Consider the following 13,484-nt stretch of genomic DNA (forward strand, 5'->3'; position numbering starts at 1 on the left):
GGTGCTCGCTGCTCTGTGACCTGGCTGTCATCACTACTTCAGGACAGTGGGATGGGTGGCCGCCACCAGCAGACTGGACCTGTGTGTTCGCTGCTCTGTCCAGTGTCAGTACAGGGCCTGGTGCCTGGATGATCACAGGATGTTACCTCGTCACAGCCCTCTGGGGGCCTCTGTGTCCTCAGATGTAGAAGGGCCTGGTAGGTTGGCAGTCCTCCCTCCCCTGAGCACGACACCCTGCCCCTGGCCCAGAGACAAGGGTCCCTTGAAGGGCCACAACCTTCCCCAAGTAAGAGGGGGGCTCACAGGTGTCATACACAATCTCACACAACCTTTAGTCCTTTTTTTTTTTTTTTAATTAAAACAGCAACCAGGTAACTGCCCCAACCCATCAGGGAAAGGACCCGGGATGGGCAGTCGTTTTTTCAAAAAAATATATTTTCTTTTTTTAAAAACAACACCAAAGCAAACCCATAGCCCCTGTCAAGCCAGTCCTCAGGGAGAGTGAGCTGGAAGGCTCCCTCTGCACTTCTCTGAGCAGAGACCTTGGGCCCCTCCCACTGGACCCCAGCCTGAGCAGAGGGCAAGGCTCTGCCTGCTGGTACCCTAGGGGGTGGGGGAGAAGCGATCAGCTCCAAACCATGCAAGAAAAATAAGCCAAACCCATAAAGCAAAAGAAAAAATCAACAGAGGATAAATTAAAAAAAAAAAACGAAAGGTGAATGACACCGATAACGGTGGCGGGCAGGACTGGGTGAGCCAGTGTGCCCCGCAGAGGCCCTGTTTGCCAGTGCCAGGGGAAGGCCTTGGGTGGCTCATGGCATCTCCCTCATGGGAGTCTTGGGGTATTCACACAACTCATCCCCTCTTGTGTACCCCGCACCAAAGCCGGGATAGAGGTGTGGCCACCCTGGGCCAAAGTGTGCAAAGTCCATTCAGTCGAGAGATTAAAAAAATATACAACTTGGATGGCATCCAGGCTGGGCAAGGCGGTGGCCCATCCACCCATGCACTGGCAGCCTGCTGTGCAGGGGCAGCAGCATCCACAGGGGGCATCCAGGCCCCCTCAGTCCAGGATCTCAGCAGCTGGAGACGGGTCCTAGGAGCAGCAGGGAGAGGCGCTGGTGGGGCCGACAAGGGCCTGGCCGGAAGCCCCAATGGTCTGCTTCTTTGGCACTTGGGACAAGTGGCTCACCACAGAGCCAGGTGGGAGCAGCCCCCTCAGTTCCTCCCAGATGCCCTGGGCCAGGATGGCAGTAGCTTATGGTGTGGGTGAGCACTGCCCCCGCAGATGGGGCTGTGGGGCTCTGGAGGGCCGGAGTGGGGTCCGAGGCCCAGCCCCTATGAGTCTTCTCCCAGGATCTCCTTCACGAAGGCAGCAATGTCCGTCTTCTTGGTTTTGTGCAAGGTGAAGAAGGGGTGCTCCTGGGGGTGACAGAAGGCACAGTCACCATGGAGGGGTAGCGGGAGGGAGAGGTGGCCACTCTTCCCCAACCAGCTCCAGCCCAAGTGTTCTCCTGACTGGCAAAATCCTACTCATCCTTCTAGGACCTCCACCCCCAGGAGGCCCTCCATGACTGTCACAGATGGCATTTGTGGCTCCTCCTCAGCTCTCTTGTGGTCACTCTCCAGCCACACTAACCTCCCTTTCCCCCCACACGTCAGGCCTCTGCCCATGCTGGACCTTCTGCTTGGGACAGCCTCTCCATCAGGAGATAACCCTTATTCATCCTTCCAGGCTCAGTTCAAATGGTACCTCCTCCATGAAGCCTTCCCTGATGCCACCCTTGGCCCCTCTGCCCCATTCTGTCACACACTGCCTGTGTACCCTTCCCAGGGCCTGGCATGCAGGAAGGAGGGAGGAGGGAGCCAGGTATGCAGGAGCAAACAAATGACCAAGCACCTAAAGGAGAGAACGTGGGGCCAGCCAGAGGAGCTACCCATCTGTGTGCAGGATGCAGCCCTCTCCCCAGAGCCCCACCCAGCCCCAGCCAGCCTGAAGAGCAGGGCAGGCACCTCCCGCCCATACTCACCATCAGCTCCAGGTAGCTCATACGCTCTGCGGGGTTCTTCCTCAGGCTAGGAGAGAATAGTACAGCTGTGGCCTGGCTGGCAGGGAGGAAGGAAGCCCAGCCCCCAAGGGCCAGCCAAACCACCCCAGGATTGCCCCAGACCTAGCAGCAGGGGACACGTGCACCCAGGGAAGAAGGGACAGGACTGTCTAGGGCTTCTTCCAGGGTGGAGGGGCATTCATAGGAGCAAACTAGAGACTTGCAGCAAGTTTCTCTGGCTCCTGGGGTCCTGGTTTTCTTGTCTGAATAGTGACCTAGGAATTTCCATATCAACACCAAAATGGGGCTGCAATGCTCTACCTAACAGTCACACACTTGGTATCCTCAATCAGGAGAGAAACTCCTTATCATGGGTTCTGGGAGAGGTTAGTCCACAATTAAAGGGGTCAGACTGACTAGGGACTCTGCTGGGCTCCTCTGTTGCTGATTATGGTCAACAATAAAAGTGCGGGGACCATGGGTGTGAGCCACCGCACCCGGCCGCTTCTTCCTTACCCAATTCTTGCTCTATCTAATTATGGTCAGAGAAGTTGCCCTCTTCCTTATTCCTTCTGTAACCTCAAACATGATTTTTTTTTTTTTTTTTTTTTTTGAGACAGTCTCACTCTGTCACCCATGCTGGAGTGCAATGGCATGATCTCAGCTCAGGCTCACTGCAACCTCTGGCTCCCGGGTTCAAGCGACTCTCCTGCTTCAGCCTCCTGAGTAGCTGGGATTACAGGCATGCGCCACCACGCCCGGCTAATTTTCCTATTTTTAGTAGAGTCGGGGTTTCACCATGTTGGTCAGGCTGGTCTCAAACTCCTGACCTCGGGATCCACCTGCCTCGGCCTCCCAAAGTGCTGGGATTACAGGCGTGAGCCACCGCACCCGGCCTCTCAAACATGATTTTTATAAGGTTCCTATGGGGCATTCTTTAATTTGGTACAAAGTTCTAGATATCAATAAAAGCAAACTTGTTTTTTGTGTTCAAATTTTCCATATACTTTGTTCTCTTTTTCAGTCTATCTGATTTGTCCACTTCTGGAAGAACTGTATTAAAATCTCCCACCAAGACCATCGTTTTGTCAAATGCTCCTCATGCTCCAGCTGTTTCTGCCTTACATATTTGGACGCCAAGTCATCTGGGGGTTTATTTGCCAAAGGAATAAAGGAACAGGGCCCAGGAAGGTGCAGGGATCTGGCCAGGGAGGGGCAGTGGCAGGCACTCAGCAGCACCCAAGACTCACCACTGAGCAGTGAAGTCCACAAACTCGGGGGAGAAACGGTCGGCTGGGAGCTGGGGGGATGGCTCCTCCACCACCTGCTTCAGCTGCTGGAACGGGGTCCCCCAGGACTCGTAAGGGAACCGCAGGATGGCCATCTCAATCTGCAGCAGGGAAAAGGGGGTCAGAGGCCCCGGCCCCAGATACAACCACGCTCTGCACCCAGGAGCGAGGGTTGGGGGCTCCCACCCATCCTGGTACCAGAGCCAGGCATCAAAGCTGCACAGCTGATCTCCCTACCACATCCCAGCAGAACAAAGGCGAGAAAGCCGGGGATGCCAGCTCTTAGCTCCTCCGACCCAGTCAGCAGGACCCAGCTCAGGAAGCAGATTCAGCCCACACCGGGACTGGTGGGACCATCATTGGGTTTTCAGAAAACCTGAATTCTGAAGATTTTACAAAACAATGCAGGTTCCAGCTGCTCTGGAAAAATCTGAGGAGCTGGCAACCTTGGGCCGTAGCCTCATGAGCCAGGTGGGCAGGTCGCAGGTGGTCACAGCCAATCCCCTTCCTAACATCTGACCATCTCAGACTTCAGCATCTGCTGTCATTAATTTGGGCTGCTGTTTTCACAGAGGAGGCACATGGGAAATGCTACACACACACACACACACACACACACACACACAAACACACACAGCTGTCTCCAAGGCCGCGGACAGAGTGTGAGACCATGAGGCTGCTTCACCTCTGCACCCGTGAGCCTGCAGCCTCATCTTCTGCAGGGCCCCAGCAGTTTCCCTCCTAGACAAGTGGCCTGTGTGGCCACATGTGCCCTGCTGGATCCAGATTTCCTGTGGGTGACATCGGGCCGGTGGGTCTCTGTCCTCACTCCAAGCTCCCAGCCCTGTGGTTGGCAGGAAGTCATCATGGAAGGGACGGACTAGCTAGCTTACAACCAACTCTGGGCTCCAATCATGATGACTGGATGGAAAAAACAAGTCATGTCAGCTCTGGCCCCGGCCTGGAAGAACAGAGAATTCCGAGGCTCCAGCACAAGGGCCCTCACTGCCGGCCGTCATCACCATGATGAACGGAAGAGACCTCAGCACAAACACTTGGCGCTGGCAACTGGAGCCCAGACAAGACCCTAAGGACTGTGCTGAGACTGTGCCTCCCATCAGGCTAGAGGCCCTTTCCAGCTCAAACACACCCACACAGGCAGGGCCCACTGTGTGTGTGTGCATGTGTGCATGCGTGTTCACAGGACAAAACCGTACCGATTTGGGGGGCTTTTCTCTTAGAATTTTCACTGACTGCAATATGTAGAGCAAGTACCCCATACGAGCTGCAGGAGAAGGACCAGCGGCCATGAGAGTTATAATTAGAAAAGCAGAAGTGTCCAAACCTTCAACCTCGTACTCCTTTATTTTTTCTAAAGAGCTCAAAAAATGAAAAACAACAAAAATAGCCTCCGGGCACGAAGATGTGCCATATGGTGTTATCTGCCAGGAAATACTAAGAAACAGCCTGAATGTCCAGCGCCAGGGGCCGGCCCCACCATGGGGGCGGAGACCCAGCCAGGACCATAGTCGCACCCCTGTGACTCCCCAGCGACAACACTAACAGGCCAGCACCCAGTCAGCACTTGCTCCTGGCCAAGGGCCATCCCCGGCATGACCCCTGTCTGTTCTGGGTGATTCCCACTGGCATCCTGAGGCTTGTGCAGTGAGTGGGAAAAAGCCAACGCCAAGAGAGCTCTGGGGCCCTTGCAGGATGGGGGGAGGCCGAGGCCAGAGCCCCACCCAGGGGGAATCTCCCGACTCTGTTTCACCAGTCACTCCCCCAGGATGGCTGAGAATTTGAAATGGAAGGAAAACATCAGGAACAAGGGAAACATCCCACATCAGCAGACAGGGTGACTGAATGGTGGCAGATGGTTATGGAGTCTTTGGAAGGGATACATACAGGAGTCTATTATAATTTAGAGAAATTGGCCAGGTGTGGTGGCTCACACCTATAATCCAAGCACTTTGGGAGGCCGAGGCAGGCAGATCACTTGAGGTCGGGGGTTCGAGACCAGTCTGACCAACATGGAGAAACCCCATCTCTACTAAAAATACAAAATTAGCTGGATGTGGTGGTGCACACCTGTAATCCCAGCTACTTGGGAGATTGAGTGAGGCAGGAGAATCACTTGAACCTAGGAGGCAGAGGTTGTGGTGAGCCGAGATTGCACCACTGCACTCCAGCCTGGGCACCAAGAGCAAAACTACGTCTAAAAAAAAAAAACAAAAAAAACAAAAAACAAAAAAAAACAGAGAGAGAGAGAAATATGAACAACATGTAATGCTACAAAATTTTTTTTTAAAAGTTTTTTAAAAAGAAGCATTACGAGGCCAGGCGCAGTGGCTCACACCTGTAATCCCAGCACTTTGGAAGGCCAAGGTGGGTGGATCACGAGTTTGAGACCTGCCTAGCCAATATGGTGAAACCCCATCTCTACTAAAAATACAAAAATTAGCCAGGCATGGTGGCGCACGCCTGTAGTCCCAGCTACTCGGGAGCCTGAGGCAGGAGAATCACTTGAACCTGGGAGGCGGAGGTTGCAGTAAGCCGAGATCGCACCACTGCGCTCCAGCATGGGTGACAGAGCGAGGCTCTGTTTCAACAACAAAAAAGAGAAGCATTACATATTGTTTGTATTTCTCTAAATTTTAATAAAACATATTTTATTATATGTAATATAATAAAAATATTATATATATAATATAATGCACAATGTTGGCACTGAAACGGGGTAAGAGGTATCTCTAGGTAGAATAACTACAGTCATTTTCCCCTTACTGTGCCTCTATTTTTATGTTAGGTTTCCACTACTTTTGTAACTTGTGAGAGAAAAACCTAACCTGTGCCTAAAGTGACCACCTCCGCCTCCCCCTGTGTGCGCCTGCCAATCCTCCATTAAGCCGGGAGCATTCCCTGCCCTTGAACCTGGGCTGGCCTGTGACTCGCTGACCAACACAATGAGGCAGAAGTGATGCTGTGCCAGTTCCAGGCCTAGCACTTCAGAGAACTTCCTTTTAGATGCCAGCCATCATGAAAGAACTCCAACTCTGCTGACACTGCCATGCTCTGAAGCCCAGGGAGCAGGCCAATGTGAGTAAGTTGCATGGAGAGGCCAGGCAGAGGAGGCCCATGTTTGTGAGGCCGTCTTGGGCCTTCCAGACCAGCCCAGCCCAGCCATGACCCCAGCCAATCCCAGGTACAGCAGAAGAGCCACCCAGCTGAGCCCAGCCACAGTGGTGGAAACATGAGAAATAAGAAACCGCTGCTGGTTTGGGTCACTAGGTTCTGGGGTGGTTTGCTATGCAATATTTGATAACTGAAATATACACTTAGCACACACTTGTCCAAGTTCCACCAGCCATATCAGAAGGCCACTAGCCATGGTGGCCCCAACAATCATGATGGATGGACAACTGGAAGGGAGACAGGGAGATGGGGAAGGGACATAGGGTGTGTGTATGTGTGAGGTAGTCATGAGCGGGGTCTCTAATATCCAACCAGTTCTGTGCAGTCTAAATACAGCAAGAACTTGTCCTTTGCATCAAACTTAGGACTTGGAAAACTGTTATTGCAGATACAGCACCTGCCTTCAGGCTGAATATTCCTCTCCACCTCAAAAAAAAATTTTTTAATTGAAAAATTACATGTCACCAGTTAAAGAAAATTGAAGGTATGGCCCAGTCCCACCTCTCTGACAAAATTATTTCGACTTTGAGTCTTTCCCAGTCACTGTCTACAGATACACTATTTATAAAGTTACAGCCACAGGCCAGGCGCAGTGGCTCAAGGCTGGGCGTGGTGGTTCATGCCTGTAATCCCAACACTTTGGGAGGCTGAGGCAGGTGGATCACCTGAGGTCAGGAGTTCGAGACCAGCCTGGCCAACATGGCAAAACCCTGTCTCTACTAAAAATACAAAAATTAGCCGGGCATGGTGGCAAATGCCTGTAATCCTAGCTACTTGAGAGGCTGAGGCAAGAGAATTGCTTGAACCTGGGAGGCGGAGGTTGCAGTGAACTGAGATTGTGCCATTGCATTCTAGCCTGGTCGATAGAGTGAGACTCCCTCAAAAAAAAAAAGGCCAGGCACAGTGGCTCACCCCTGTAATCCTAACACTTTGGGAGGCAGAGGCAGTCAGATCACCTGAGGTCAGGAGCTTGAGACCAGCCTGGCCAACATGGTGAAACCCCGTCTCTTCTAAAAATACAAAAATTTGCCAGGTGTGGTGGCTCACACCTATAATCCCAGCTACTGGGGAGGCTGAGACAGGAGAATTGCCTGAACGCGAGAGGCAGAGGTTGCAGTGAGCTGAGATCATGCCATTGCACTCCAGGCTAGGCAACAGAGTGCAACTCCATCTCAAAAAAAAAAGATAGCCGGGCATGGTGGCACGAGCCTGTAATCCCAGTTACTCAGGAGGCTGAGACAGGAGAATCACTTGAACCTAGGAGGCGGAGGTTGCAGTAAGCCGAGATCGTCCCACTGCACTCCAGCCTGGGCAACAGAGTGAGACTCCATCTCAAAAAAATAAAAATGAAAAATAAATAAAGTTATAACCACATGATGATGATAACGATGGTAGCAGCAACACCAGTAAAACCCACAACACCTGCGTCAACTCTCTACCCACCAGACATTTCTCTTCCCTCGCTCCCAACCCTCCCTCCCTCTCCTCTGACCCGGCCACCCAGGCACACAGCAGGCACAGCCCCACCTCAGGGCCTTTGCACTTGCACCCCCTGGTCTACCCTGCCCTCAGGTCAGCAGGGGGCCCTCCTTGCAGAGGCCTCCACATCTGCAACAGTGGCCTTTCACCTGTCCCCAGAGCCACCCCCACCTGCTCCACCCTTCTCCACCCCCGTGGCATAAAAAGGAATTTATTTGGTCTTTGTTCCTGGCATGGAGCTCCTAAAACCCTTGGAATTTCCTGAGTGACAGGAGTGGCTTTGTTATCCACAAGGAGCCTGAGTTTATGCTAATGAGGTGACTCAGGGTAAGGCCCCTAGACAGCCTCAGATGGGGCTGCTCCCCAGAAAACCCAGCTTGATTATAGAGGGTGGGAACTCTCAGCATCACCCGCCAACTGATGCTGAGAGGAGGGGGGCCTGGAGACTGTGCTCTATAAAAACTTTCAGTGGGTGCGGTAGCTTGTGCCTATAATCCCAGCACTTTGGGAGGCCAAGGTAGACAGATTGCTTGAGCCCAGGATTTCAAGACCAGCCTGGGCAACATAGTGAGACCCCTTTTCTACAAAACATTTAAAAAGTAGCTGGGCATAGGGGCACACACCTGTAGTTCCAGCTACTCAGGAGACTGAGGCAGGGGGATGGCTTGAGCCTGGGAGTTCAAGGCTGCAGTGAGCTGCGATGATACCACTGCACTCCAGCCTGAGCAACAGAGTGAGACCCTCTCTCACAAAAAACCTCTCCATGTGAGGCTGGGCGTGGTGGCTCATGCCTGTAATCCCAGCACTTTGCGAGTCTGAGGCGGGCAGATCACTTGAGGTCAGTTCAAGACCAGCCTGGCCAACATGGCAAAACCCCATCTCCACTAAAAATACAAAAATCAGCTGGGCATGGTGGTGCCTGTAATCCCAGCTACTCGGGAGGCTGAGGCACAAGAATCGCTTGAACCCAGGAGGCAGAGGTTATGGTGAGCTGAGATTGTGCCACTGCACTCCAGCCTGGGTGACAAAGTGAGACTCTGTGTCAAAAACAACAAAATTCCATGAGCTTGAGAAGCCTGTAGGTTGGCAAGCACAGGGAGGTACCAGGAGGGTGCCAGGCCCTGAGAGGGCACGGCAGCTCTGCACCCCACACTCACACCCCTCCCCCGTGAGTCTCTTCCATCTGGTTGGCCCTGAGTTATATCCTTTCTGATAAACCAGTAAACACAAATAAAGTGTTTCCCTGAGTTTTGTGAGCCATTCTAGGAAATTATCAAACCTTAGGAGAGGGTCGTGGGGACCCCCAATTTGTAGCTGGTCAGTCCAGTAGCATGGGAGACCCGCTACTTCCAACTGGTGTGTGATGTTGGGGGCAGTCTGGTGGGACAGAGCCCTTAACCTGTGGGGTCTGTGCGAACTCCAGGTAGCATCAGAACCGAACAGAACTGCAGGGCACTGGATGGGTGTCTGGAGAATCCGAGAATGGGTTGCAGTGTTGGAAAACACCCCGCCAGCGCTTCTCACCACATCTTACTGATTTCATCTGACGGCCTCATCCCCAACACCAAACAGTCAAAGGGACTAGGGACAAGCAGGAATGTCCTGGGCCAGGCTTCCCTGGGCAGGGAAGGAGCTGATGCCCAGGACACTCCATTGGTCCCAAGCCACTCAACTGGCCAAGGCCACCAGCCTGAGCCCGACCTGCTGATGGCATCGTCCTTCCACGCATCTCCTGCACAGCTTCCTAGCCCTGGCTGGGGGACACATCCTGGTGGTCTTCCCATCCCTCCAATCCACTGTCCACAGGGGAGCCAGAGCGGGCTCACCCACACCTTGACCTGAGCCCCAACACGGAAGGCATGGGGTTCTGCCAGGCAACTCCAGAAGCAACTGCTCTGGGCCCATCCCTACACCTGGACTTCTGCCACATCTGCCCTCACCCTACCCAAGCCAGGGATGCCTTTGGCTTCCGCAGGCCCAGGATTGAGAGCCCACCCACCCTTTCTACCACCCCACCACAATGTACCAGGACGCCACCGGCAACAAACCTTCTGCTATGAAATATTTTTGAAAAGATCTTTACCATCTTGCTTTTGCATGATTTACATACCAGGAACTTACGTAATTTGGGATTGGCTGTGATTTCTCAACAAGCACCAAGAACTCCAGAGAAAGCCCTGTGGCCACCATATCACAAAGCACCCAGGACTTCACGATGAGTGACCCTGACCCTAGGAGGTTCCCTTAAATAGATGGTAATTTCTGATGGCACATTTTCTTCTCAGATTTTGAAGCCAATACTTCTTTCCAGAACCTAAACTATTTGATGAGTCCCCCAAAAGCTCAGGGCCCCAGGCACGGCTCCACCCAACCCACCTGACCACCAAGGGCAGGCCCTGGCCCCACACAGTACCATGGTGATGCCCAGGCTCCAGACGTCAGACTTGACATTGTAGCCCTTCTGGTTCAGCTCTGGGTTGATCCTCTCAGGCTGCAGGAGGGAAGATTGAGGCCTGAACACCCGCCCCAGGTAAGCCCCCATGGCTAGGCCTTGCCTCCCAGTCCCCAAACTGAGCGCTCAGCTTAGCCCACCTGCCCATGTGACGGGGGAGGAAACTGAGGCTAGGAGGGCCTGGGTCATGCTTAGAAGGCCCAACCCTTGCATCGGTCTGACCCTACCTGGGAGCAGGCCCCTAAGGCCCTCCTCACAATGAGGGCGGGGCGGGACCTGCACAGTCCACCAGTGTCCTCCACAGAGGTGGTCCATGAGCTTATCACCCAACTGGGGCACTGTGGGGGTCAGTTAACAACGGGGTACAGAAGGGCTGCCCCTGGGCAGCAAGACACAGGTGGCCCCACTACAGTAGGAAACGCAGTGTGGGGAGGCTCTGCCCCTACGGACAGAGGGCATGGCCGGGGTGGCCAGCCTGGGCAGATCTCTCCCCGCCCCATCCTCTCCTGAGCCTGGGGGGCTTGGGGACCACTCACGGCCATGTAGGGCTTGCAGCCGGCATCCATCGTCTTGGCCACAGAGTCCACCAAGTAGCCACTGATGCCAAAGTCACACATCTTCACATGGCCCTCCTTGTTGATAAGGACATTGGAGGGCTTCACATCTGCCAGGGAGGGACATGCCTCAGCCACGTCTGTGGAGCACGACTGGAGGCAGGTGCCATGCTCTGCATAGCTGTGCCCCCCTCCCTCACCCAAGACCCCTCCTGTGCCCCCTCCCATGCCCCAGTGGGCAGGTTCCACCAGGGTCCCAAGGGTCGGACCAGGGAACTGAGGCTGCAAGAGGTGCCGGGCCAGCTGAGAGTCATACTTGGTCCTCAGGGAACAGCCAGGACGTGCCCAGCCCAGCCCGGCCACTGCAAGGAAGGCAGGACTCCAGGTGCTTTGCTGGGAGCACCGTGCCTGCATCCGCCCTCCAGACATGAGGTCCAGTGAGAGCCTGGCTTGTGTGGGTGCTCCCAGAGGGCAGCAGGATCAATTAAAGCCTGGGAGGCAGGATCTGCGTGTTTGGACATGGAGTCCCCACAGACCAGCATGGGAGAGCAGCCCAGCAGGGATTCTCCATACAAATGCGCATAGGACACTCACATCCCCGTGCCCTCCATGGGGATGTGTGTAAAGATGGAAATGCACATAAAAAGGACCAGAAGGTTCCATGCCAACCGCCAACCACAGTGACCTGGGGGGCTGGGATGGGCACCCAGTGGACAATGGGAACTAAGCCTAATTCATTTTTTGAAAAGCAGTAAATCTGGAAAAATAGACTTGTGCTCAGCAGCAAAAAGGAACAAACCGAGACCACACCAGACCCAGGTGGGTCCAGAAACATCAAGCGAGGCTGATGTTCCAGAAAGGGCGAAACCAACCCACCGTGGGAAAACCAGACTTGTGGGTGCCTTAGGCACATGGGGGATGGCAGGGAAGGAGCCCAAGAGAACATTCTGGGAGGGGGTGAGAGAATTGTCCTGCATCTTGGAGGGAGGTGGTTGCATGGGTGTGAACATGATTATATGCACTCTATGCTGGAGTTTCACGATTTGTAAACTATACATCAGAACAGAACCCAGTCCACCTTTCTCAGGACAGAAGTCAAGCCAGTCCTTGCTTCGAGCACCAGCAAACCTGAGGGGAGGCAGCTGCAGGGCTGCAGGCGGAAAGCGGCTGGAACCCCATCGGGCACGTCACAACCTATCACCTCTCGGAGCCACAGTTGCTCATAGGGAGACGTCCACCCGCCTTGGCCTGGGATCCCTCCCACTGGCTACACCGTGCCTGGGTGGCTGCCAGGCACTGACCTCTGTGGATCACCGACAGCTTGCTGTGCAGATGCTCCAGGGCCCGCACGATCTGGCGGTGGGGTGGGGAGGAGGGAAGAGACAGGACTCTGTTATTCCTGGTCACGTCAAAAACGACAGAGCAGTAAGACCCCATCCATGTCCACCTGTCTCCCGCTCCCGCTGCACAGGCTAGGCACCCTCTCACCCCAGCCTCCTGCCCTGTCCTGGCATTTGCCCCAGCATCCTAACAATCCTGGTGCAGACACACTCGGCCTCCTGCCTCCTCTCATCCTCCCAGGCTCACCTCCCAGGGAGCCATCATCACTGCCTGCCACACTCTTCTTGGGTAAAACCCAGCTCTTGGCAGCCTCCCTGTCCCATCTCCCCTCCCGTGGCAGAGCCAGTATTCTAGCAGCTTGGAGCCATTTCCCTTGGGAAGGCTGGGTGGGGAGCCTGAGGCAGGGGTTTATTGTAAATGTTTCCAGATGCAGTGAGGATTGAACCAGTCTCACTGGTTCTAGTTTCCTTTTTCCTTTGGCTACTGGAATGCTCAAGCCCAGTGTTGCTGACCTCCCTCAAGGACTTTTTAGACTCAAAAAGCACACATTTTGGATGCTAACCTTTCCCCCAACTTAGCTTGTACCTCTGTGAGCTGCCCCAGGGCATTTTTAGTATGACGCTGTTGTAAATACTAAATTCCTTTTTTAAAAAATGATCTGGAACTCAAGAGTTGGAATCAATGGCTCAGACACCTGGATCTGCCAAATCTGTAGGGCTCCAGGAGCCCCAGGAGCGGAGGTCTCCTAAGCACAAAGGCTCTGGTCTGGGGTGGAGAAGGGCCTATGCAGGGCAGCTGCCCAGGTTCAGGGGGCACATTGATGCCCAGCTCTGCCCAAGACACCATCATCAGGCAGGCTCCCTGCCTCCTGGCAGGGCTGGGCCTCTGCCTATGCACCTAGGACCCCCCGCCAGCCCACCCAGGCCACTCACAGACACAGCAATCTCCCCAAGGATGTCCTCTGGAATTGTCATGTTTTTATCCAGCACCTTCCGGTAGAACTTGTCCAAGGATGTGTCCATGAGCTCCATGCAGATCCACACGTCTCCCTGTGGGTGACACCCAGAGCTCAGCCAGGCTGCCGGGCTGCCCGTGTCTGCACCACCTGCACTGCTTGCCCCAGCACCAG

At 54.1% G+C, this 13,484-nt stretch overlaps 1 protein-coding gene across 9 annotated transcripts in view; it reads right to left on the reverse strand.

Moving 5' to 3' along the window:
* Nucleotides 1–330: 330 nt before the first annotated feature.
* The window catches only part of LOC100975020 (dual specificity mitogen-activated protein kinase kinase 3), a 31,192-nt gene continuing 18,038 nt past the window's right edge, over nucleotides 331–13,484 (reverse strand). For 4 of the 9 annotated variants that reach the window (XM_063599171.1, XM_063599174.1, XM_063599173.1 and 1 more), the window contains 6 exons: nucleotides 13,288–13,404; nucleotides 12,316–12,367; nucleotides 10,997–11,124; nucleotides 10,422–10,499; nucleotides 3,299–3,438; nucleotides 331–2,076 (listed from right to left, as the gene is read on the reverse strand). In XM_063599171.1, coding sequence (XP_063455241.1) covers nucleotides 1,743–2,076; nucleotides 3,299–3,438; nucleotides 10,422–10,499; nucleotides 10,997–11,124; nucleotides 12,316–12,367; nucleotides 13,288–13,404 — 849 coding nt within the window. In that variant the 3' untranslated portion in view covers nucleotides 331–1,742. The remainder of the gene's footprint in view (nucleotides 2,077–3,298; nucleotides 3,439–10,421; nucleotides 10,500–10,996; nucleotides 11,125–12,315; nucleotides 12,368–13,287; nucleotides 13,405–13,484) is intronic. The other 5 variants (XM_055100948.3, XM_063599175.1, XM_034942241.3 and 2 more) reach the window with 2 other exon arrangements.

The sequence above is a fragment of the Pan paniscus genome, chromosome 19 (genome assembly GCF_029289425.2).
Source record: "Pan paniscus chromosome 19, NHGRI_mPanPan1-v2.0_pri, whole genome shotgun sequence".
Taxonomy (NCBI): domain Eukaryota; kingdom Metazoa; phylum Chordata; class Mammalia; order Primates; family Hominidae; genus Pan; species Pan paniscus.